The sequence below is a fragment of the Brachionichthys hirsutus genome, chromosome 6 (genome assembly GCF_040956055.1).
Source record: "Brachionichthys hirsutus isolate HB-005 chromosome 6, CSIRO-AGI_Bhir_v1, whole genome shotgun sequence".
NCBI classification, from domain to species: domain Eukaryota; kingdom Metazoa; phylum Chordata; class Actinopteri; order Lophiiformes; family Brachionichthyidae; genus Brachionichthys; species Brachionichthys hirsutus.
This window is the reverse complement of record NC_090902.1, coordinates 3,367,729-3,393,546: the sequence shown is the minus strand read 5'-3', so window position 1 is coordinate 3,393,546 and position 25,818 is coordinate 3,367,729. Positions and strand designations below refer to the sequence as shown.

The following is a 25,818-nucleotide window of genomic DNA, read 5'->3' as shown; positions in this document are numbered from 1 at the left end:
TCTCCAGCCTCCCACGAACATTTCATGGGTTCTGGCCCTACGGCGTCTTAGCGAGCTAGTGAGCTGGCTAGCTCTTACAGTAGGCAGATGAAAGGAGAAGGTGTTGTTGCTGTGAACTTTAAGACCGCCTGGCCGGTGAATTCATCCTGCGAATGAAACACCGCTGCTCGTTTTACTCACACGTTCACATATTAAGACACGCAAAACAAAACTTTATAACTTCTGACCCTAAACGGCTTCTCTCACAGCGAGAGAACCAAGCATTACTTAAGCATGCTATTCTTGTTAGCAGCTTTTGTTTGGAACTGACGCATGAGATGGAATATTTGAGCGAATACGTGCATAAAAGGATGATTATTATGCACACAGACACAAAAATAACTAAGCTGAACTTGGACAGAGTTCAAAGCAAGACAAAGAAAGTAGATTTAAAAGCACACCGTTCGATATAAGCAAAGTTTAGAAGCAGAAGCACAACAATGACTGATGATAAGCTTGTCCCTGGCTGTCTCTACAGGATACATTCAGTTCTCGCTCTCCTTAAGTTCTATCTATCTCCAGTGTGTATTTATCTAAATATGTCCCAGGACCAAATCACACATTCTGTCTGGGGTGTGGGAACACAAACACCCACACAAGCACAAATGTGCACAAGCCACTAAGAACAGCCTTTTTATAGGTTCCTGCAAAATTCCTCCCTTTTTTTCGAGTACTGGTGAATCTCAGCGTGGGTCTCGCCGTGCAGCTCCACCCTGGAGCCCTCTGATGGTACCTCTGATGCAGCTGCTTTCATTCACTGCCGTCTCAACAAACTGTCATGCTTTCCCCTTTACAAAGTATTTTCAACTAGAAAGACCGATGGTAAGTGAGATTGATGAACCAATTAGTAAAGTAGAAGCTAGAAGTCGGTCGTACGGTGCGGCTTGTGTCAGGTCCTGCAAGCGTTGCTGTGCAACTGCATGCAACGGTTTGTACGTTTGAGTCATGTTTAATTATTAGGAAGTTCTGTCATGGGTGTGTGGTTCTGGTAACAAGTGTGCTGCGCAGCAACACACACACATCGACCCCGACGTGCACAGCCACAACTCTGGATCAAACCCTCGTTGAGTAAATCAGCGTGAGAGACTGGGAACGAATGTGTGCCTGTTAGTTTTTGTTTCTCGTCAGCAAGCGCCGTCGTGAAAAGCAAACTTTGGAACCTTGGAAACGAGGGGCAGGAAAACAATATTACAATATCTGACACCCACACTGCATATAGAGAAAGAAAGAAGGAGAAGGAGACTGAAGAGTTCGGGCGGTTTATGTTCAATCCTCATCATTCTCACCAATCGCCACTGAGGCTCCGTCTGTCACAGCCAATCACCGGTCACCCAGAGTGCGCCCACTTCCTGTAACACTAACAAAAACATTCCACCAGGTAAACTATGGCAGTTGCCTCTAAATGGACAATTAGCCAAGATTAAAGGCAGCCTCCTCGTCTTTCTCCATTTACTTAATTAGGAGGAAAAGACATCTCAAATGTCCGCCCCCCCCCCCGTTCTTCTTTCTTCCAACTCTCATTCCTCTCTCCCTCTCTTCTTTTCCGCTGGTTAAACCAGTAATAGGTAGCATTTCCAGTAGCAGGGGCAACTGTGTGCACATTTTCAAGTGAGGGAGTTTTACTGAAGCAGCTGGAGGTCAAGTGCCTTGCTCAAGGGGCGTCTCGTGGATGTCCATTCATCTGTGCAAGGATTTAGACCGGCAACCTGTCATTCACCCTTCCCGTGCATGTCCATCCATCCCTCTATTACACATTGTCCCCTTATTTTCAACGTGTAAGAGTGTCCTGGTCAATGCTGCGTAAACCTATGTCATGGTCTTCGGTGTGTTTAGCTTCTCTGACCCTGTTTTTCCACGTCTTGCAATGTGGGCGTGGCCGCGACTGAGTCGGACGAACACCCAGAGACACACCTGCCATTCATTTGCCACTTGGAATTGTTTGGTACATCGACCCTTGCCCTGCTGACACTGGGTTTGTTTGCATTGCATATTCTTACCGTTAACAATATTATGTTGCTTCTCCATTCTGTCGCGTAAAGCTTTGACTGTATTTACACCAAGACTTTCATTTCAGCCTCCATGCATGTTGATAAATGGTCAAAAGACCACCCGCTCCACCATGTAATACTCAGCACCTGAGGCCCGGCCGGGTGGTGAAGAGCGAGAGAGGGGAAAAATACTGCGTGTCTGACACTACCCTCGTTTTTCTTCCTCTCCGCTGCGCTGTAATCTGAGCCGCTTTAATGTGGGAGAATGATGCTGCTTCATGAGCATCGCTGGCAGGAAACCGAGCGATGGCTCGGATGCCGGGGCCCTGCACGTAACAAACACTCACAAGCACTCGCACGTAAGACACGCGCAAACCGCCGGAGCAGAACGCAAAGATGGCAGGAAGGAGCCTGGAGATGAGCGGCCATCAAATCACCGAGGAAAGAAAACCTCCACGGTTCGAGAAGACCTCTGACAAATGGCCCGAGTTTTTCCAACCGATCCTGATTGTTGCTTTTCAAACCCAAAAATCGTTGCCTTTCTAGTAAAACCTTTTTTTCGACTCTGAGCTTGATCTGTGTGTGCGCTAATGTGCGTCTGGGTGCATGAGCTGTGAGACCACAGTCTCTGCAAACTGTGGGGGGACAACGACCACAGACTGTACACACTGAAGCCCACAGACTCCAGCTCTCGATCCATCTGCAGCGCCATCCATATCTGTGTTTTCTCTTCTCCCTCCTACCGATCGCAGACCCCGATCTCTCCATCCATCCCCCCTCCACCAGCCTTTCTATCCTTCCTTCGCATGACCTCCCCGATAGTTATTGCTCATCCGTCTTTGTCAGGCGCTCGATCATAGCACTTTCCAGTAAGACGCAAAGCCAACCTCTTTGATTCGAAGTCTTTGTTGATCTCGACAGCTATCCAAAAATCTGGTCAAATCTATTACCCACCCTGATGCCTCTTGCCCTTACCTCCCACTGTCCTCAAGAGCAGAGCCTCCAACTCATGTCTGCTTTCCCTTAAAGCTCATCCAGCTCTTTTCCTCTCCTGTTGTCTCCAAACCTCAGACCACAGAGCTTTAATGGGAGGGTTAGGAGGTAATTCCTATCACACTGCCATCGTTTAATATCTAACCGAGGCTGACAGGGAGGAAGGTTACGAACCCAAACCAGAAAGCCACCAGCAAACCCCCCCCCCCCCCCCCTGTCTCCTCCTCTTTACTCTCCCACGGTTATCCTCTCTTTCACGCTGTCTCTCCCTGTAACTCCTGCTCTTCAATTGCTGCCGTCCTCCTCGCATTTCCTTCTCCTTGTCTTCTGCTAATGATGCGCTCTCTCTCTTGCCATTTACGTCACCACAAAATACAAAAAAAGGCACAACCTGGATTGGATGTAAAGCATGAAAAAGTGGAAGAAAAGATGACAAAGGGGAAAGAAGAAGAAAAAATAAAAGAAGGATAAAGGTCCAGACACTATAATTTAGAAGTAGGAATATAAAGAAAATGAGATTTATAATGTTAAGCTTGGAACATGTTCACCCTTTCCACTCTTTTACTGAGGTGCTTGAGAGCTCTAAGGGGTATCCATATTCGACCGGCGATAAATAAGAGCCATCGAGGCTAATAAGAGGTTTTATAGAATTGTATGCCAGGGTGAGAAATAAATTAGACTGTCACTCACAGAGGAGCAAGGGAAAGAGCTGAAAATAGGATGCAAAGAGTAATAGTGGATGCAAAGTGAGTGACGTGTGTTTGCATGCGTTTGCATCTGTCACCGCGGGCGGCACGATGTTAACACGAGGGGTTTCTGACTGTGTGAGATCCAGAAAGCCACACCGGACGTAATTGACAATTTGTCTTCAGCCATAATAATCCTCCTTCCCGTCTTCTGCAATACATCACGCATCACCACTAATAGGAGAAACACACCATCCGTCCATCCGGAGATTTAAACTGCGGTTCCATAGCGCAAACCCCCACGGAGATTTCGTCATTCTGTAGCTTTTTGGACAACAGAGATCATATTAAGAAAGCGCTAGAGAAAATACGAGTGTGTTCTTTGTCCTCGTCGTAAAACTCGTCAGTGACTGTATTTCCTGTTTTTGATGAGGTGATTTGTTCTTTTAAGCCTTTTTCAAAATGAAAGCCCGGATTAAAAAAAATGAAATAAAAAAAGTTGGTTTCAAGAATTACAAGCAGAATTACATGAAAACTACTTCTCATAAAACTGGTGGGTGCGTTTGGCAAGAAGAAGGAAAGAACCCTTTAAATGTTGGACTTTATCCGGTCAAAAGGGGATATAAGTGACCTTTTTTGTTTTGCTAATGGAATGAGACAGGTTGGTCTCGGAGGACGCGTGTGAAAGAAAGGTCCACGCAAACCGCGCAAATTGATGAATGAGAAAGCAAGATGGAGAAGGAGAGGCCTGATGGTGAAAAGATGTGGCTGAAAGAGAGAGAAAGAATGTAGGGGAGTGAATGAAATGAGAAATGATGGCAAGTGGAAGGCTTCATGTTGACCTGCTCTTACACTCCGAGTACTCTGGGAAAACTTCATATTCCCGAATAAAAATTCCTCACAGGTCCAAGGAAAACATTTGCTCCAGGCAGTCTTTCACCTTTTAAAATTACACACACACAGACACACATATACGCGTGTACACAAATCCAACACACCCTTTTTTTCCCACCTCTCCACAGGAGCACAGAGCGTCACTGTGTCACGTGGCGTGGGACTTGAACCCTCAACCCAGATAAAAGCGCTGACATTGCGCCACAGCTGTTTTTCAAACGGATCGCGTGACGCATCAGAGGAGACAGAGGAGGGAAGACGGAGTCGGAGATGAGGAAAAGAAGGATCCCCGAATTGAGAGGTGGAAAAATGAGAAAGATGTACTCACAGCCGTCCGAGTTTGGGGTTGGACTGGAACAGAAGCTCTGGGAGAAACTGGAGTTTGTTCCTGTTCAGGCGACTGCGGAGAGAAAAGGAGGAATAAAATCTCATTATGCATTAATATCATTCAGATTAATGCATCAGTGTTGACTGAACTACAGCCCAACTGGCGACTGCATCACCTTGAAGGTCAGAGGGTCCGTGGTTCAAAGGGCAAACTCATGTGCACAAGATGCATGATCCTTGCCAAGAAATTCAGGTTTCTTCTTTTTAATGAAAGTGATAGCTTAGCTATTGTATAATATTCCACAAATATAAATCAAGGCGAACAAGCTAGCGGCGTTTTGCTTCCTTGAAAAGTGGCTTTTTATTTAGAATTAATAGAAATGTCTTAACGTGCATGCAAACTTACAAAAGCACTGTGAGCTCATTAATACGGAAAACAAAGTGTTGATTTATTAAATGTGCGAAAAGCTGATCAAGTCAGTATAAAGTGAAAATAAAAAGTGAACATTGCCAGAAAGCTATCATTTTTAAAATACATTTTAAACACTATTTCCTGTTTGATTGAATTTACGGAATGTATTCAGAAAGGAATGTGAGGCAGAGGAAGATGGTGGAGAGGAAGGAGTAAATTGACCAGTGAGGGTTAAGTGATCGATAGATCGTGTGAGGGTGCGTGCGCAGCGGGAGGGCGGGGCTATTGGCACAGATTGATGAAGACGGCGTGACGTGGGGGAGTCAACGTGTCGTCAAGCCACCAAAGCGTTCGGCTGAGCGACGAGGCGTGGAGGGAGGGGAAGAAACGCAGGGGAGGAGGGTCACGGGGTCAAAAAGGAGAATCTATGCGGGAGAAGACACAGACACTAACCTTTTAACCCGGGTGATAATGATAACAAGACCCTGCGCCTTTAACTCCCTGTGTGAGCCAATGGAAAGAGAGCCGCCGTCCAGAAAGAGATATCCAATAATTGACCCCTGCTCCGAGAATAACTGCTGGTACGATAGCAACGCGCACGATCTGCTACTAGTAAGAGTTATGAGACATCTTAAGATGTTCCCAGACAAAACAGTTGGGTTTCTGAGAAGAATACTTTTTGTATTTTCGCATAATAATGACGTTTATTCTACTCGGAACCTTTGAAATCTTACCAGACCGCAAGTCCATGGGCACTATATTTAAAAAATTTGGAAAATTATCCCTATTAGTCAGAATGTCAACCAGGTCCAACAGAAATGGTTTGGACATGGAGGAGAATTGATCTCTCTGGGACTGGGCCTCAAAATTCAGACATTTGATATATTTTTGCAAGGAAAACTGAATAAAACTAGAAATTTCATGAAAAATCCCCTTTTCTCTTTTGAAAGGTATCCAAGCCACTTCTGAGTCCCTAAATTACCGAATGGCCATCCCCATGACTTCATAACTCATGGGTTGACATGCACCAATGTCCCAGCAGCGCGGGGGTGGCTACGTCAGCGCCAGGTTTTTCACATTGCGGCACCGTAAATCACACAGATTCGGCACGGTGACCTCTCACCTCTGAATTTTCACCCTGAGAGGCACAACATCAGAGAACCTGTCAACTAGGCATGTTAAAAAGCATTTTACTATCACTGAGGACCCTCATTATGATCATCACTCACAGGGTTATTTCTCACTTTAGTCCAAACGCCAGAATTATTTTTCTTTTTCGGCTAACTTTCTGGACAGAGCGTGATCTACACACCAAACTAAACCAACATGCCGTTTCAGGCGTCCAAACAGGTAAATGAAACACCGTACGTAGAGTGAGTTTTGTTGCACGAATATGTTGCCTCTCGCTCTCATTACTGGATGTACGACACACCTTCTGCTGCCAGTCAGCATCTCCCCAAAATCTCATCAGATGTCCTCTGAATCGGTTACTTTTTGTCTACTTTTTGTATTTTTAAATCATAAGACCAATAACAATATTTTTACATATGTCAAATCAATCAACGTCCCCGTAAACATGGAAGCGACAAAGTTGTCCGCCTGTCGTCTCTGCAGTGCGGTCGTAAACATGCAGGTGTGTGGATATGGGAAGTGTTGTGTTGTGCAATGACATGTCCAATCTGTTGACTGGAGCCTTGGTGTGAGCTGACAGGGACACACACACACACACACACACACAAACGAACAAGGCAATGTCAATGAGAGATTCCAAGGATGTGTGTGAAGTGGATGGATTTGGGAATCATCCTGGTGTGCTCTTTGTGTCTCTGTGTGAGCTTTAGAAAATGGTGTGTGTGTGTGTGCGTGTGTGTGTGTGTGCAAAAATGTCAGATATGACTGTGCTTGAATTTATGTTTGCAGGTTTATATGCATGATAATTTTCAGATGTTTATGTAGCCTTGTACATTCATACTGGGCTAAAATACATTAGCTTAGCATAAGCCGATTAGCCTGGCACAACGGTACAACGGGGTGCTACTTACAGTCTTTCCAGAAGTCTGAGGTCTTGGAAGGCTCCTCGCTCAACAACACTGATTTGGTTGTCTTCAAGGTGGCTGCAGCGATAGACACAAAGAAAGAAAAGCTCGACTTCAGCTAATACAGAAAAGACATTATTCAACAGGGAAAGCAGCAGAAATAGAATGTGAAAGTCAAGACGGGGGGGAAATAGCTTTCGACAGACTGTCAAAGGAATTATCAGTAATATTAAGCAGTTGCCGCAGTCACATCTTTAAAAACGTCTTAATTTAAGTCTTGAACTAAGGGACAACGACGATGCTGGAAATGCACATCCGCAGCCAGCTTTCCAGGCTGACCTCAGTTCAATCCGAAGGAAGGAACGCCAGATCAATCTCATTTCCTGGAGAGTGCAGGCAGAGAAACCAGCCGCGCGTCAGATAGAAATAGATCAAGTTCAAACATCGAGAGACACTTGTTTTGTTTTTTTTGACGTATTGGCTGTATAAACAAGCAATCAGGAGACCGAGCGAGCGAATGTGTCACAAGGCTAAAGTTTAGAAAGGTTAAGACATGTTGCTTTTCATAAATGTCACAATCTAGTGAGCCAAAGCAAACAATTAACAACCTATCCCCTCTCCCCCTCGGTGTCTAACGTCTCTTCTCCTCATCCGTCTTTCCAGTGGCGCTCCCAGTGTAATGTATATTCCTCTTTTTCTCTTCCCTTCTTCATGCTTTTTTTGCAGTAATTCAAGGTTTTCCAGCTGGGATGGAGCAGAGATGCGAGTGTTTATGCTTTTCTGTCGGAGGATGTTAGGAGTAGCATCTCCTGAGAGACGGGAGGGGAGGGGGGAGAGAAAGCTGCTGATGGGAAGGAAGGAAAAGGGTTTAATACAGAGTGACAAGGTGGATTTAGTGAAAGTGGAGAAAGGGAATGCAATGTCTGTCGTTTTAGCACGGCCTTTTGTAAAAATGTGTTCGAAGAGAATCATTATACCCTTCAGGCTGCTGTCAGTCATTGTTAGACGTGTTCTGAACCAGTTCTTTACTGACAGGACCAAAAGACGCACCAGCGAGAGACAAAAACAGTAAAATTGTGCAACAATAACAATAAAGCATAGATAAATAAATAGTTATGTGGCATAGATGATCGCAGACTTAAATTGTAATTAACCTCGACTACTGTCTGAGTTTCGATGTCGCCGTTCGGTTTAGTCCTCCAGGAGCAAACAGGTCATCTGTTTGGTTGAAAAGTTACCGATTGGCATCCTAGTGATCCGGAACCAGGAGCATTGTTCATGTCACACACAGTCACCAGGTAAGCATCAGCATCAGCTAAGCGTCAAGTCTTAATCTGACGGGGGCCGGCGAGTCAAAGCCGAGCAAATATTAAGCCATACGCAAAGTAAGTCCACGTGGGCGCAGCCCCGCGGTCCATCGGGCGGAATGTAAAGCTTCTAAAAGCCAGCCTGTTTACTCCAGTCTTGTGTGTGTGTGTGTGGGGGGGGGGGGGGGGTCTCTTAAAGCATACAACATATTTAAACCATAGCTTTGTGTAACCATCTGAATTTACTCTTCCAAATGAGGGATCACGCACACGCTGATTTGTTGACTGGAGTTTAGAAAGGTGGGAGCGCCCGAGCCAAACACATGGAGACGATGCTGGAACGTTGTCCGGATGAGGTACTGTTTTTCTACCGGCCCCTATCAGGCGTTACTCCTCAGCAGGGAGATGGAGGAGAACGGAGGAAAAGCATATCGGTTTCCTGCATGCGAGGTAGAACTGTTTCAGCCATTCTGAAGCGTGTAATGATGTCAAATGACCTTTTTAGCCAAATCAGCGCCCTTCTGCAGGAAATCAGAAAATAACTCCAACAGCTCGGCTGATATTTACACACAATGGGCGAAACGGATGAGGAATTACGTCCCCGTCCCCCCCCAGCCAAACGTTCAATATCATGCACACGTTTTGACCTACATCTAAATTTGTTTGGAATTACTCAATTTCACCACAATCTGGAAGAAATCTTCCCGTGCACCGCAGCCAGAGATGTTACGCCGAGTGTTGCACACTCGGTTACAAAAGCAGAGAAGAGCCGGGTGTGTGATTGCGACGGTCCGTCCGACCAGATTGCAGGAAACCCACGCTGCTTTTGATTACGCGCTCGTGGGCGAAGGCACAGTTTGGTTAAAAAGCTTAACGAGATCATGGCGTACGATTTAAGAAGCCACGGGCCAGGAGATTTAAGGCCTACACTAGCAGAGGATGTGCCTTTTTCTCTGAGTGAAATTGGCTGAGGTGTTTCAGAGAAGTCAGATCATATGTAATTGCACCAAGTATATTTACCGGTCAAACGATGACTGCATGTAAAGATGGAATAATTCTTTTCCTGCACCTATTAGCATTCTCTGGGAAGAATGTGCTGAACTACAGGGTCTCCATTAAGAACTGAAGTGTATCTGGCAAGTTATAGACGGTAAAAAGGTTGTATTAGTGTGTGCTTTTGGTTTATTCCTTGGCATGATATGCAGCAGTGTGTGTGTGTTTGTGTGTATCTCTGGTGTGGGTGTTTGTTCACCCCTTTTCTCCCGAAGATTTGGAGTGGGGTAACGTCACAGCAGCTAAACACACCTAACAAGCTGCTGGTGTAGCGCAACAAATGCACACACACTGTCACACACACGTGCACATCCTTTTCAGTCGACAGGATGCACACGAATAAAGATATCTCTTTCTCTGTGTGCTGACAAATCACGGATCCACGGCTGCTGTGCAACAACTCTTTACTTTACTTTGGTAAAAAGCCATCCGATCTCACACAGACACGCAAAACCTGAATCATTATCCGACATGAGTTCCAAAATCCACTCCGGCCCTCGCAATCATGGTTAAAGTTAAATAAATGCACTTATGAATGCAAACACAGACGTGCACAAACATATTTCCACCGCTTAGTGCAGCGAGCGTATTTTTATCTGCCGATCTGGTTAAAGCGGAGTGAAGAGGGAAGCTGCAGGCAGCCAGTGGTGATTATAGTTATTATAGGCCTAACATGCATACACACAGATACGCATGCACACACACACACACACACATTTGAGCCACTTGAGTAAGAGGAGTGAAGGAGTAAATACAATTAGGAGAGCTGAGAGGAGGTGAGACATTGCACTCCATTTAAGTGCACCTGCTTAGAGGCGAGTTATACAGGCAGCAACGGGCGGATGGAGCTGCTGGCTGCATTCGCACAGACACAGAGACATCACAGAAGTCCATTTCAGATGTTTACTGGCTGCTCCGTGTCCAGTCTGCAGTCAGTAAACTGCATTTGGAAGTCATTTTTAAAGCGGTCATATTATTTGTGATTAATCGTGTATTTATTGCTTCCTTTTCTTGATGTCCTTTTGCAATGAATTCCATCTTATTCGCTGGAACTAAAAATAGCTGACAGCAGCACCTGCGTCACATCTTGCTGTCAGCTTTGCGAACAAATACAGCTTTGCTGTTTGTTACTGGCATGCCAGCTCACAATTAGTCCATTATTATCTATAAGTCTGTTATTAAACCTGGTAAATTATGTCTAATTACACATTTTAACTTTGATAACACACTTGCCTTCTCTCCTGCCCTGAAATAGCTCATTAGGATAGGAAACTTTATTTTATAGACACTTGTTTGCCCTATAGCCATATACAAACCTATTAGGGATTTTTCTTTTTTTAATCGCTCCAATGTGCTTTTTTTTTTTCTTAATGAGATTAGTTGTAAAGAGACAAATGCAGGTTACTGCAAGGCAAAAACAGGAAGAAGGAGAAGAAGTCATAATAGACCTTCTGGGAGGCGTTTTCTTCTAGATCAAGCCCTCGTGCCTAAAAGGCGACATGGCTTTTAAGCAGCTCGGTCTCGGTACCACACATCAGCGGTTTTTGTGTCCCTCTGCATCGCATCCAGATAGTAGCGAGACACACCGGGAATTAACGGACCGCCAAGCCAACACGACAGAGAGAAAAGGTGAGAAGTTTGGATGGGAATAATAGGTCATAAACTTGAAGGCAGGAATCCAAAGCTTTTTTATTTTTTTACCGAACCACATCGCTTGTTTTAGCACCTGAGAAGAACCCAAGTGCTGTTTGACATTAGCCATGTGTCAATACTGCTGATGCTAACAGGTAGACCCTGAATGAGACAGCGCAGCAGCGGCATCCAAAGAACCGGGAAGAGACAAGATGAAGGAGAATCAAGGAAAACTTACAGAATCCTGAGGTTCTTCAGGCCAGAGAAATCCACTTTAGTGATCCTGGTGATGTTGTTCCTGTTCAGATCCCTGCAGGGGGAAACAAATCAAATACAAATATGTTACATCAGTAACATGTATGTGCTTAGCAGAAAGTAGTGTTTAAAACATGCACAGAAACAAACAAACAAACACACAAACAGAAAGCAGAATTACGTTAAAACAAACACACACACACACACACACATAAAGCTCTCACTGCTGTAAATTATTGAGAAACAAATTTTCCAGCAAAAAAAAAAAGGGATTGAAATTATTTTCTCCTTCCATCATCAGATCTTAAAAGTGTTTCCTGGCCGTCATTCAATCTGTTTTAACTACGGGTGCACAATGTATGCAGGCTGCAATATGAACTGACTGCCTGAGTGTGTGTACAGACTGGTTCCCTTTATACGGGTAGGCTGTTTATTGAAACGCTGTCATACTGGGGGAACTGGAGCACGGAAAAAAAACACGCACAAGAGAGAACAAACAACACACACAGTTTTCTCTCCTATTTCACACACACGACTTTCCCCTCACTCTCAGTCACACACACACTTACATGCACATAAACAGATGTCTGTTTGGCCTCGGCGGCCCGCTTGTGTGTTTTTCATAATACACCTAAACATTTATAAATCTGTTTTAAGACCGTATTAGGTTTCAAAAGCTTCCCCAAGCATCCATGGCAAGGACCACTAATAAGAGCCATATCCTGACAGGAGGGGCGGTGCGGGCGAGGGCTGCACTTCCCAGAGCACAGAATGCGGTTTAAGGTCCACAAGAGGTCCTTGAGAGGGTTTTGGGGTAATAAGTAGTTTCAGTTTCCCATCTGATACAATAGAGGGTCACATAAAATGGGTTCTGATCAAAGACCACCACCCATTAGGGTACAGACAGTGATCTAAATCACAGGCAACAGAAAGTACGTTCTCAACAGAGGTTAAGCGAGGTTGCTGTTTGAGGTGGAGGAGAGGAGGGAAGTTTTTTACAGTGACATCAACGCAGCACTAATCAATACTTATATATCCCACTAAGAGCAGATCAAATGGCTGTCTGGAATGTGGAGGCTGTCCCTCACGGCGATGAATCAACGCAGAATCACCACCCAAAGTTAGATATTGTTTGCGGTTTTGGCTCGATGACCTCATCGACCTCGCTTCCAGACACAACAGGCCCAGAAAAAAAAAGAAAAAAAAAAAGCTCAGAGAAATCAACTGAACCAAATGATCCATCGCCAAACATCGGGTAGATCAGAATCGATCAGTAGAGCTCATGAGTATAGCGCAGCGTTTGGCGGCGGGAGTCAGGCGTTCGCTTCAAAGTGTGAATTTTGCACTTCCTTCTGCCAGGAAGCCAAAGGAATGCTAATGTAGCCGTGTTTACCGGCTGTTAAAATGTTCGCATTAACAACTTAATGATAACCGTGGTGATATCACAACGTTCTTCTTCCAATGTTTTTGCGGTGAAGAAATTGAATTTGGCGCAGGTTTAAAACGGGACCAGCGAGCCCTCTCTCTTGACTTGATATACTTTCATTATTGGTTGCAACAGCCAAATAGAATCTCGATCTCGGTTCTAACAATCTTTATCTGAAAGTATAACGGGAATTTTGCGACGATTCCGATTCTCAAGGATCTCCAGCCACGCATTCACGAGAAGAGATGCGCGTCGCCGTCGTTCAACCTGAAGGCAGCTGGCTCATGTCAGGCGTTCAGAATGTGTGTAATTGCCGTAATTGCCGGTTTATTGGAACCCGAGGCAGCATGATAAGCCTTCTTGGATGCAGTGAAAAACCCAACACAGCATTGATTTGTCGCTTTCAGCTGGAAGACCAAAAAAAACAACAACAACAACAACAACAACAACAGGCTTTTGTTTCTGTTGATTTGTAGCCAAGACTTTTGAGTGACTTTGAGGCAGATCCAATCTGCTACCCATCACTCACCTCTATCCAGGTTCTCCTCCCTGCCTTACCTCCATCAATCTCTTTTTTTTTTTTGTACCTTCACAGCTAGTCTTACTCTTGTCCCCCATCCAGGCCATTATTTCCAATTCTCGCTTTTCCTCGCTAATCTCTCCCCTTTTCAGCATCTCACTTTGTCTCAATCGTTCTTGTATCATCTTTCACTGTTCTGGAGTTGGGTAAACAGTTTCCCTTCGCCCTCCTCTTTCTTTTTTTGTCTATTCCCCTTTATCTCGCCTCTTCCATCACAACAGTTGGCTACATTTATCTCATGCTTCATTCTGTTTCCTCCACTGTCCTCGCTAATCTCTCAATCCTTATCTCCATCTTTCTCTTGTTCACAGTGAAAACTTCTGCTCTCAACTGAGCAGGGCACTACGGAGACAAACAAACAAAGAGGACGAAGGGCCAAGTGGCGATCGATGGCAAAGCCGACATCAAAGCCGGAAAAAAAGGCAGGGTCATTGCTGAAGTTAAAGGAGGTCTGATATGAGACTGAGTGATGAAAGTGTCAAACAAGAAGCACACCAACGTTGAAGACTTTCCCTGAGTGGAGAAACCTTTAGGCTGCCATCATCAACGTTCTTGCATCCGATAGAAGATGATTAAACACACCCAACAAGGGCTGCAAAATGAATCTGAATGACTTCAAAGATAGCAACTCTGGCTGCCTTCATGCACCTGGCCTTCTGGAGTGTGGTGTCCACCCCACCCAGCAGTAAATCTTAGCTCGGCTTTAAATTTAACCGACCAGCTGGCAGTCAAACAACTAACAAGAGGCTTCAGTGAAAAAAAAAAAGAAGCTTTTGCCGCTGTTTGCTTCCATGACACGCAGCGGTAAGACGTCTGTGTGTTTGTTTGTGACAAGGGGTTAAGAAACACACAGAGACATACCACAGCGTAGCCAGTGAAGTGTACAATCTGGCAGATATATACTGGTGACCTTTATGCAGGTTCTGGAAGTGGGGATGAATAATTTACAGCTATACCAGTGAGTAACTTCAAAGATACTGAGAGAAAAAAACAAAGAAGTATCTTAATCTGATTCGGAATATTTAAAAATGAGAGACTACATGACAAAGACTTGGTAAACCCTGATATAAAAAGACATGAATTTGCATATTTGATATGTTGGGCTGTTGGTCGGTCACTCGTTTTATACTTTCTCTCTTTGTTCCCTCATTCTTTAACTGTCCTGCTTTTGTTTTCTTTGTTTACAACAATGAGGAATACCGCCTCCCCACTGCAGTTTTCTTTCTCTGTTCTGTCTCAATCTCTGCATCTGTAAGGCTGTGACATTTTTTTCTCTTCCTCCATCAGGGACTGCATCCTTATCTCTCCATCCCTCCATCCTTTCCCTTTCATCTCAGTGTTCCTGCCATCATTTCCTGTCCCAATCTCCTGCTATTTTCTACAAAGCCCTTGTACTTCTTCACCTTCTTGTTTGTCTTTTCATGCGCTCCCTTCCTCTCGCTTTCTCAGATAGGTACCGGTATGCTTAATTTCACCCTCTGAATCTCCCATTTACAAAAAGAATCCTAATTGCCTCCTTCCCTTCCCTTTCCTGTCAGCGACACGCTCTGCAACGGTACGGTCACCAGAATCAGAGGTCAGGGAATCCAGCTGCTTCAGAATCAGCCATCGGCCTGTGTTGTGGCTTCAGTCCATGCTTTCAAATCTCTGGATATCACAATCAATCACCCCACTTGATTCAAACTTAACGTCAAGTTTATGTCCAATCGTGACCAAAGGACAAGGTTAAAGTCCTGCATCCAGATGATGAAGGATCCCCACCAGGCGCTTCCGGGGCCAGAGCCTGTCTCTTAGCAAAACTTTTACTAACTTTTACAATATTCTTGCCAATAGAAAAACAAACAAATGAAGTTAAAACAGTAAAGTAACAGGAGGCCGGGCTTTAATTTTCAAATTAGCTGCATTAGATGCACGTCTGGAAGAAACAAAACAACATCAGTTAAAGATCAAAATTAATATCCTACAAGAAGTAGGACACTAATAGGATTAAAGCTAATGATGATACAACTGATATGAGAAAGGTTAAGAAGGCATATCAATCCAACAGTAATTAAGATTTGATTATATAATTGTGTTTTTGAAACAAGCTAGTGTAGGCGAGTTAGTAAACCACAATTTATATGTGCATTTTCGATATTTAGGTAACAAACCAGGGGTGAAAGAGTTGTACGAGAAACTAAGAAAGTCTAAGATCAAATGTCTTGACTGAAAGGTCTGAAAGGCCCGGCATGCAAGTCCCTGTCTCCGTTTGCAGACCATGCATGTATTGTCTGCATGAGACTCCAAACTTTCATGCAAACATTTTTCCGTTTGAATATTTCCGGGATGGACAGCAATCATCATAATTGTTGCCCATCACGGTATTTTTCTTGCCTCCGTGTCATTTCCTTGAAGCCCGGCGCTTCTTCACACAGCAAAAGCAAATATTTGCCGACACTCCTGAGGGGAATCTGTCTGACAGACAAAGGTTTGCCCAGAGTGATGGGTTTACAGCGACAACAGGAACACACTGACCCCACTGTCTGGGATGGAGGCTGCGAAGGCTTCTCGGAAACATTCTGACACTTGACATTCAACATTTCATCCGGCCAAAGTTCCTCACCACGCATTTGTCACAATGGGTAAGAATTTGGCTTATTCCAGACATCTGCAGTATCTAGAACGAACAGAGTGCCAAGAGCGTCAGACCACCGGGGGTAGACGTTACATAGGAACAGCAAGAGGAAATATTATGATGTTTTTTTGTGAAGTTTTTTGTGATTCTGCAACTCATTTTTTTTATCCGTTCCTTCTCCCAACTCAAATTTCATCCTTGTATCGCTCTTCTTATAGATCGTGTCTGTCCGTAACTTCAGCTTCGTTTTATATTGCTTTCTTTTCCGTCCGTCACATCATATTCACCTCTCCCTCACGGCCTCCTTTCAATGTTCAGGCGACTCAACCTCAGGAAAGCCATAGTTTGGTGCTGCTGTTAACCACGTGGGCTTGACCACATTAGGGAGTCGCCTGCAAGCATCCCTTTCTGTCAGAGCCACGAGCCAAGAGGGCCGTAAACCAGAGCTGTATTTGGTTAGCTCTTTTCGTTGCTTGAGTTTATGGGGCTGCGTTGCTTTTCTCTAGATTTATTGCTGCTGTGGGGGGTGGGGCGGCAATTTGGCCACTGAGAGTCCACTTGACAGAACGAGGGCTGCTCCTTCCTTAACGGAGTCTGAGGTAGACAAAAAAAAAACGAGATTGAGTGAACGAATGGACATGAGAACGACAGCGGTTAGGATGAACGAGAGACTGAGAGAGAAAGTGAACGACGGGGACGGGGCTGCAGAGTGAGACGGGGAGATGGGGAAAGGCGGCGCACACCAGTTTCTCTGGAAGCTTCCAGGAATAACAGTCTGTCACTTTCAGCTTATTTGACACGAGCAGAAATCAACACAAAATAAGAATCGGAGGTGCAGCCCCTGAGAAAAGAATGCAGGTCTGTGCATAAGAGTTGTGATGCGTTGCTTTGGGGACAGCGAGCTAGCACAACAGTGACATAGCTTATTTACATCAAAAATCTCCAAGCACATTGTGCACACACACACACACACTCAGATGACACACACACTTGCACCCACAAAACCCCCGACCCATCGTTATGACATGACACAACTCTGACGTCTTCCAGGGCTGCAGGACTTCTGTTTCGGCAGAAAGAAGCAGAAGATCATTCGTGACTCGGGGTAGTTTTACATGCAAAACTCTCTCTCTCTCTCTCTCATTATATGTCAGAATTTCCAACAACCAATTGCATGTGTAAGCCAGTGAAAGCTGGACAGTGTGTGTGTGTACGTACGTATTTTGCACTCACGACGAATGTGCGCTGTACGTGTGTGGCCATATGAATAAAACCTGTTGTGTTCATGCGTTTATTTGAAGCTGGAATATAAGTGTACTTGATTGAAGTACGCACGCGTGGATCAGAATGTTCCTGCACCTTCTCAACGAGGGCCGACGTCCAGACCTTAAGAGCCCGGACATTTTCTCCACATTACTTCAAAGACTAAAAGAAAATGTGATTTTCTTTCATTGCGTCTTATTATGGTCATTTTTCCATCAGACCGTCATCTTTATGTCTTTAATAGTATCAATTTACAAGCCAAGTTAATTGCTCAGATCGTCTAACGCAGAGGCCGCAACCCGTCAGGCCCCCGTTTTAAGCAAACCCTCAGGTTAGCATAACTTACTTTGAAGAGGAAATGAAGGCAAACTGTGAGATAATGGCCTAAATTGTTCACCGCAAGCATCCATCACAGTTCGCCTTCTTTGAGGTCCAACTTTGACCAGTCATACTTTCACCACTTTAGGACTGTGTGTGTGTATGTGTGTGCGTGCGCTCGTTTCCAGCGGACTTCACGCCGTGTGTAAATGTAATGAGTGCAAGAGATAAAAACTGGAGTTGTAACAAACTAGAAATTCCATTAATGTTGGAAAGGGTGCACAAGCGCACATTCCTGCATAGTCTTTAGTGTACGTGCCTGAATCGCCATGCGTATGACAGTTAGTGTGTGCAGCTGCGTGCCGGTTTGTGTGTAGAGTGCATGTGAATACAGTGTGTGCGTTTTCCAAGCTGCCAAGTCGCGATGTTTCCCAGATGGGCAGAACCCGCGGTCGGTGCCAGCAGACGGCCTCTTTGGCACAAAGTCATTCTATGGAAAGGTCAAGTGCCAGAAAACCTGGGAAGACAATATCACCCACTGACCTAGATATGGGGCCTAAATATTGGTTGCCCTCTCTTGTGCCATTTGGCAAACCATTACTGACTCAAACACGGCGGGACAAGCACGAAACGGTTACCGCAAGATGGCCACAGATGATAGGCATGACATTAAGCGACAGTCTGAGACCAGCAAGCTCCTTGTGGGTTTTTTGGTTCAGAGTTTGTACTCGTCTGCTAAAGCAATAACCCTCGGCTGTTCCTGGGATGTATTACATCACCGCTGTGCCCATGATATCAGCGAAGACGAGCGTTCGTCGGGAAACGGTTTTAATTCAACAGTCACGGACTGAACCTGAACAGAAACGCAAGACAAGCAGAGTCACTGTTACGATCTCTGGTCACCGCAAAGGTTGGCGAGAAACCAGCATGACGTGTTTAAGAGATTTGTGGGAATTGTGCAAATAGATTGAAAGTAATTTCAATTTATTAGTCTGGGGTTGGCAGTTCTTTACGAAACACTAAAGCACAACTAAAAACGGCGAGCGAAATCTGCATATGTCACACAAACATCGAGTCTAATCCAATCACGGTGCGCCCTTTCGCACCGGCCAGAGGGTGCGGCGGTTATGCATCAACCGTCCAATCGACACAAGGCTTTAACAGAGCCAGAAGAAAGTGGAGAAGAAGGGTGCGTGTGTGTGTTCATTCCACACACACGCACAAACACACACACACGGCAGCAGGACTGTATTGTTGTGTACGTGATGGAAGGTTGACATCCTGACGGGAAATTTGGGCCGTGAAAACTCCACCGGTGAGATGCTGCCAGCGAAATTAAGGGGTGTGTGTGTGTGTGTTTGTGAGTGTTGGTTGGAGAGGTAAGAGGAGGTCAGAGACAGGAGGCAGGAAAAAGAAGAAGGAAAAGGTGAGAAAAAGTAACAAGAAGAATGAGGGGAAAAAAGAAAGCGGTGCGATTTTAACGTGGTTAAAAACAAGAGACACACTCGGGGGTTGAGATGAGGAGGGAAATAAAAACGGAGTGAAGAGCCAGGCGGCGCTTCAGAAAGCAGAGAAGGTGTCGGTTTTAAAAACTTTGCCAAAACTATCTTTGACAGAAAAATAGGCACTTGAAATCAGAAGCAGTTTGCAGAAGGTTGGCACGCAGTGTGACACGCAGTACCGCTACAGTGTATATAAATAGAATTACACATGTATGTAAGTGGGTGTGAAAAAGCAATCACTTATGTATGGATGTATAATCACACAAAAGTACAACCACAACTGAAGGCCCCCCTCTGGAGTCTACAGCACTCAGTTTCCCCACATCTCCCAGCAGACATGGGCACCAGCTTGGAAACTGCTGCCTTAAAAAAAAAAAAATCAACACTTCAGGGTGTGTATGAATATGTGTGTGTGAGTGTGTGTGTGTGTGTGTGTGTGTGTGTCTGCGCCGTCCCCGTAGGGCAGGTGTGAATTGGGCACAAGAGAGAAAAGCCGTCCATGCTTTCAATTCGCTTAGCCCAGCGTCGTTAAGTCTGTAAAGCCTAGCCCCCCCCGAACCCTCCACTCAAATTAGATGCAAATGAGGTCCCAAGTGGCTTCCCAAGGAGGACATTACGGGACCGACTGACCCAAGGTAATCTGGGAGGCTGCCTGTGAGTGCATGTGTGTGTGTGTGGAGTGAACAGATGAGGCCACCACTGGCTGTTCTCTCGCTAACCTTTCCAAATTCTCTCTTTACAATAGTCCACAAACAAGAGCTTTTATGGGGAGTAATTTCATAGATGGGACAGGTGGACTCGCTTTCAGAATATCTGGCCCACCCTTTCCTGAATTCAACTTGCTGTGTGTAATAAATGGACTAATTGGCGGCTAACTGAAGCTTAAATGCCACACTGGAGTCCCTGAACTGCCAAAAGTTCTGCACTTTAAGCGATTTCCTTCCTTCTAGGCAGTTGTGGACTTTCAAACAGGACGTCTGCATCCCTCTTCGGATGATATATCAGTGTCTCAGTGATACGTATCTGTGTGTGGGCTTATTTCATCATGTATTTTACTTTTAACTCCTGCCCAATCTCATTTGGATCTGTGTCACAGACTTATTCTATTACTTAACATCGACTCTCTAAACTTAGTTTCGGTGTCATCCTGGCAGTCTCTCTGATCTTTTTCGATCTGGCACACATGGATCAAGAGATTTATGAAGGAACCAGTGGAGTCGCAGCCAAAAAAGATTTTCCACTCGCGATAAGGCCATAGCCATGTCCCTTACGCAAACACCGCGTCGTGCGGTTTCGTTGCACTCGATTCCACAGTGCCGAGAATTCTGTTGTTGAAGAATTCTATTCTTCCCCATTGGGATCATTCTAAAAAAAAAAATGAAACTGACAGAAAATAAAATCAAACTGCGACTGCATTCACTGGAACCAACATGGAAGCTCAGGAAAATAGGAAATAAGGAACTCGTTGCTAATTGAAAAAAGGTGGTGCTTTAGTTACTGCAATCTGTTGTTATCCAATCAGTCCCCCCCCCATCTGCCCTAACCTTTCAGAATGGAATCTCATCCGTTCAAACACTTCTCATTTTAGACTCCCTAAAATATATCAGCAGCGAAACGGAAAGATGAAGCGAGGGAAAGACAGAGGGGAGGAAAATAGCAACTCTTGGCCAAAGTTACAGCTGAAACACTGACCAGGATAAATCAGGGAAACATAAACACACGTTCTGGAGCAAACGGCGTGGGAGGGGGGGGGGGGCGCTGCTACCCCAAATATTCCACCCCGGGGACCACGGCGAGAGGCAAGGGACCCCCCCCACATCACAGCCTGTTCTAATTATGTATTCTCCTAGGGTGTAAATGTCTTCGGGGGATTGCTACGTAAAAGCCAGCAGGTCCTCGGAGGTCAGCGCAGCTCTGTGGGACGGAAGAAGCAAGGGCTCGTTGGAGAAACGCAATCACACGAGCCACTGCAAGCACGCAGGCTCAAAGGCACAAAGATGTTCGTGTACACACACACACTCATGCAAAAAAAATAGAAAATGCAGGCACAATTGCTAATCACACACTAATATCCACCAAAAGCCCCACATCCACAAACACAACCCCCCCGTTTCTCCCTGCAGCCCGCTGATTGTGTTTGTTATCTCAGGGTTAGGCCTGTTGTTGATCCCCCGTGGAGCTTTAGGCTTTACGTTATCATGCATAATCACTTCCATACCTTTAACGGCATAGGTGTGTGTTAGTTAGAGTGCGTGTGCGTGTGTCTGCGGGGGTGTATACGCGCATCCGCCAGAGCTCCAACCATGCCTTAGTAAGGAAAATCATTTGAAACTGTCAACAGGTCAAAGAAACAAAAATCACTTCAGATTCTCCTTTGAGTGAAACCACCGTTCTGGATTTCACACAAATCAGTGAGGATCGACCCCCCCCCCCCCCACCACCACCACCACAACCACCCCCCCATGAGACTTTAGGAACTTGTGAAAAACTTTGAAGAGTTTGACTGCCGAGGGGGGGGGGGGGGCGCAGAGGAATATAAAGAGATTTAAGGAGCTCACGGCCTCTTCTCACCTTTCAATTTGACCTTTAAAACTTAAATCCTGCGTCTACAAGCTCCTCCAGGACTGTTTTCTTTTCTGCCTCCATACGCCGGGGTCACCGGTGAGTTTTAGGGCAGCTCCGTGCTCTAGTGTATAAAAACACCGGACACATTATGTGCTTTTTTAGCCAGGAGGCACCACAATACTTGTTACTCCACCAGAGGTCCAGCCCTCGTTTAACATGGAACACCAGTAATGGTGGGTTTCCTGTTTTCCCATTCATCAGCCTTATTGCACTTGAAATTCCCTTAAAAAAATTAAAATAAAATAGAAAGCATCCACCTGTATGAACTTTATTCTACGATTTATGGTGAAGTTATTGAACTATATCATTATTGACAACAAAATGAACACAGCTAATTCATAGGGATGAAAAAGCACAAAGCTATGAAAGACTTTATAAAGAAAATAAAACCATTAAAAGTATAATTAGACTCCTCTGAACGAAAGTGCGTTTCGCTCCGTAGCAGGCGGATGAACGCGGACGCAGCCGGCTCACCGAGACTTTACGCATGTCATTAACGTTTCCAGCTCCAGTCACTCAATCTGCCCGAGGAATGTTTCCCGTGAGAGAAGCGCGCTGCGCCGCTACAGAACACAACCGCGTCCATGACGCGCGGTGACAGAGTTTCACTTACAGGCGCTCGGCGTTCCTCGGTACTCCTTTGGGAACGCTCTTCAAACCCAGACCCTGGCAGTCCACGTGAGACCCGGAGCAGCTGCACTTGTGCGGGCATCCAGTCACCGCGGCGGCGCACAAGAGCAGCGCGACAGCCAAAGCGCAAATCCGGCACAGCGCAGCGCGCGGACGCATGGTGCCCACGCCGAGGAGATCCGCACCGAAGTTCATCGGGAACCTGCTGAAGCTGTCGCTGTGGGAGTATGGATCCCGGTAGAGGTCAAGAGAGGCTGATCGATTGAGCGAAGACGCGCGATGATCGGGAGCCGAAAGCAACTCTAGTTCGCCGTTCGCAAAAGTTCTGCAAAGTTTCTCAGAAGTTGCATTTGGGACGATCCGCACCGTTTGAGGAGGGGGGGGGGGAGAGAAGATGCAGACGTGGACGTGACAAGAACTTTACAAGGAGAAGGTTCTTCGTTTAAAACACCTCGACGCGATGCGTAAAAGTCTCCCCCCAGTGGATCAACCTGACTCTCCGACCCCGTCCAAGGTGAAAATGTTCAGCTCGGGTGTGACCTCCTTCCACCAGAGAACATCCCTCCGCTGCCAGGGCGCAGAAAAAAAAGGGAGATCTGCGGAGGAGTTGTAATCAGAAGTGGGGGTGGGGGGGTGGGGGGGAGGAGAGCGCGCAAAGGCGCAACACGGACTGGCACGTCTGGAGGTTGTGAGAGAGAGAAGCAGATACGTGTGTACCGAGGTCTCTCTCCCTCTCTCTCTCTCTCTGGAGTGCGACAGGCTCTTATCGACCGCAGGAACACTCCGCTGGATAAACTGATACTTTCCCACACGGAGGAACTCCGGACCGACTTCTTGGCGACAGAGACAAATTACATTTCATATTTTTCACTCAGTTCCCAGCATCTAGTTCGCTTCTTGGCTTGTGTGTCGTCATGACCCTTTATCTGGTGTTGGTTATCAGTCACACCTAAAAATAGTCCTCAGCATCACCGTGGGGGGGGGGGGGGGGGGGGGTAAATGCATTGATTAATGCCTGAAAAGCAGATGACCCCCCCCCCTCAAAAAAATGTTTATCATTTGCAGGTAGTTTCAATTTTGCGCTGCTTTGAAGCGTTTTTTTCAAATAAAGTTTTCATCAATAAATCAAATATGAAAGGCGGCGTCACCGTTCTTAAACATTTGGCACACTTTGAATGGGTTGGATTTAGGAAAAAGTAAATATTCCCGGATTATCTGGTGAAAAAGGCCTCTCTCTTTATGCATCGCTTACCTTTAAACCAGATTATTGCAGCTGCGGCTTGTTCCGTGGACGCGCTTGTCAGCCTTCGTGTTCGTGGAGTTGCAGCAGTGTTGCTGCCCTCTGTTGGTGGAAGGCCAATTTATTAAACTGGAGGAGACCCATCAGGCATAAAACACTTCTCATTTAATCATCTTCCTCTGAGTTCATTCATTTGAGAAGTTTTTACAGCCAATGTGAAATCTCTGTCTATAATAAAATGTGGAAATGTAATAAATATTGTAATGCCTCATGCCCAAACTGAGTAATTGTGTCTCATTCTTGGACTCAAACTAATTAAAACACGAGTTTATCTGTCGGTTGGAGTTGGATTTGTTGTATCTTCAAAAGCTCTGGATCTAGATCCAGAAAAAAAGACTTCTAAACTGATAATGACATCAATGTGAATCCAATTGGGGTTTGTTTTCATGGTTGGTGTAAATCACAACATGGAGGGACCGAGATGCTCGCCGCGGGTCTCTCTGAGTGCTTTTCTAGTTGAAGATGCTTCTCACATGGTCCCTTTCACTGTCAGAGGGGACCAGAACAAAATGAAGTGGCTCTGAAACCGTCACTTTCAGATTGATGGCTGCAGCAGAGCAAGCAGAGCAGAGCGGCTCCTTTCCACAGCGACCAGCTCCTGCTCCTCCTGGGCGTCCCCCCCCAGGTGGCTCCTGGCATATACGGTGGGATGAAACCCTTCTTGAGTTTCCTGGGTCTGCCCTGCGGTTTCCTCCCTGCTGGCCGTACCCAGGGAGGCGCAGGAGGGAGCAGCCCGTCAAAGGGAAAACCCGTTTCAGCTGCCTCCGCTTGGGTCCCGTCGTGCTATTCCTGGAATCTCGTCATAGATCTCCGAGCATCTTTGAAATTTGATTGTAATAGCAGCTGACGTGTTTTCACTGGGGTCTGTTCCAACAGTCAATTATCACCAAAGTACCACTAAAAACATACCGTCAGTCATTTTGGATAAAAGCAACGCCGCCATTGCTGAAATCATGTGATATTCCAGTTTTGGATAATTTAGGTCATACGGAGGTCGACTCTACAAATCTGACAACGCGTTAGAGCATCTCTGTCTCTTTAGAGTCTTGGAAGAGTTTGAACGTACTACGATGCGAAGGACGATTGAATGGAGGTAAAACTTTGGGAACGTTGGGAATCAAGGAGCCATCGGGAACGCTGGGAGTGAAGGAGCCATCGGGAACGCTGGGAGTGAAGGAGCCGTCGTCCGTTGCACACTAACCACCGGTAGCGACGGCTTTGTTTTGGGCTCATTGGGTTCAGATGCATCCCATCGAGGGTTCGAGTCTCCGCTCGGGACCGTGAATCCCGATCTCATGACGATCCCCTTTGTGTCCTCGGGAATAATTCATAAAGAGACAATAAGCGTCGGCGAATGCAGAGCGTCTCACGCCATAGGCCACTCTCTCACTCTCTCTCCTTCCTTCTCCCACTGCCATTCGTCTGGATCTCTCTCTCTCTCACTCTCTCTCTTTATATGGTTCTCCATTATGTCTTTTCTAGTTTTCACACTTTTCTATGAGGCTCTCTCTTCATTTATTCGCTGTTATGTTCATGAGCTGAGACAATGCGATGCTAATTAGTATGTTTCTGTGGTTCAGGCCCGGGATCCTGATCACACACACACACACACACACACAGATATAATCAATACATTAAACGCATACGCCAATAAAGAGAATCAGAATGTCATTAATGTGTGTGTGTGTGTGTGTGTGTAGTTTAATGGATCCTAGAGCCAGACAGATCTTTGGCTAAGTGCTACTGTGGCCCCTGCAAAGCTATTATCTCCTCATACACTGTGTACACACGTCCTCCGTCTGTCTGTGAGACGTAGACAGAGTGAGGGGAGAGAAAGCCAACTATTGAAGTGGGGGGGGGGGGGGGGCTCATAACATTCCTATATCACGTCTTAGAACACACTCACACACACAGACTTACATAACTATGTGCTTATTT

At 45.7% G+C, this 25,818-nt stretch overlaps 1 protein-coding gene across 1 annotated transcript in view; it reads right to left on the bottom strand.

The window, feature by feature from the left end:
• slit3 (slit homolog 3 (Drosophila)) overlaps positions 1 to 22,775 on the bottom strand; it is a 166,471-nt gene extending 143,696 nt beyond the window's left edge. The window contains exons 1-4 of the mRNA XM_068740660.1: positions 22,564 to 22,775; positions 11,606 to 11,677; positions 7,382 to 7,453; positions 4,929 to 5,000 (exon numbers count right to left, since the gene is read on the bottom strand). Of these exons, the coding sequence (XP_068596761.1) occupies positions 4,929 to 5,000; positions 7,382 to 7,453; positions 11,606 to 11,677; positions 22,564 to 22,775 (428 nt within the window). The remainder of the gene's footprint in view (positions 1 to 4,928; positions 5,001 to 7,381; positions 7,454 to 11,605; positions 11,678 to 22,563) is intronic.
• Positions 22,776 to 25,818: the final 3,043 nt, after the last annotated feature.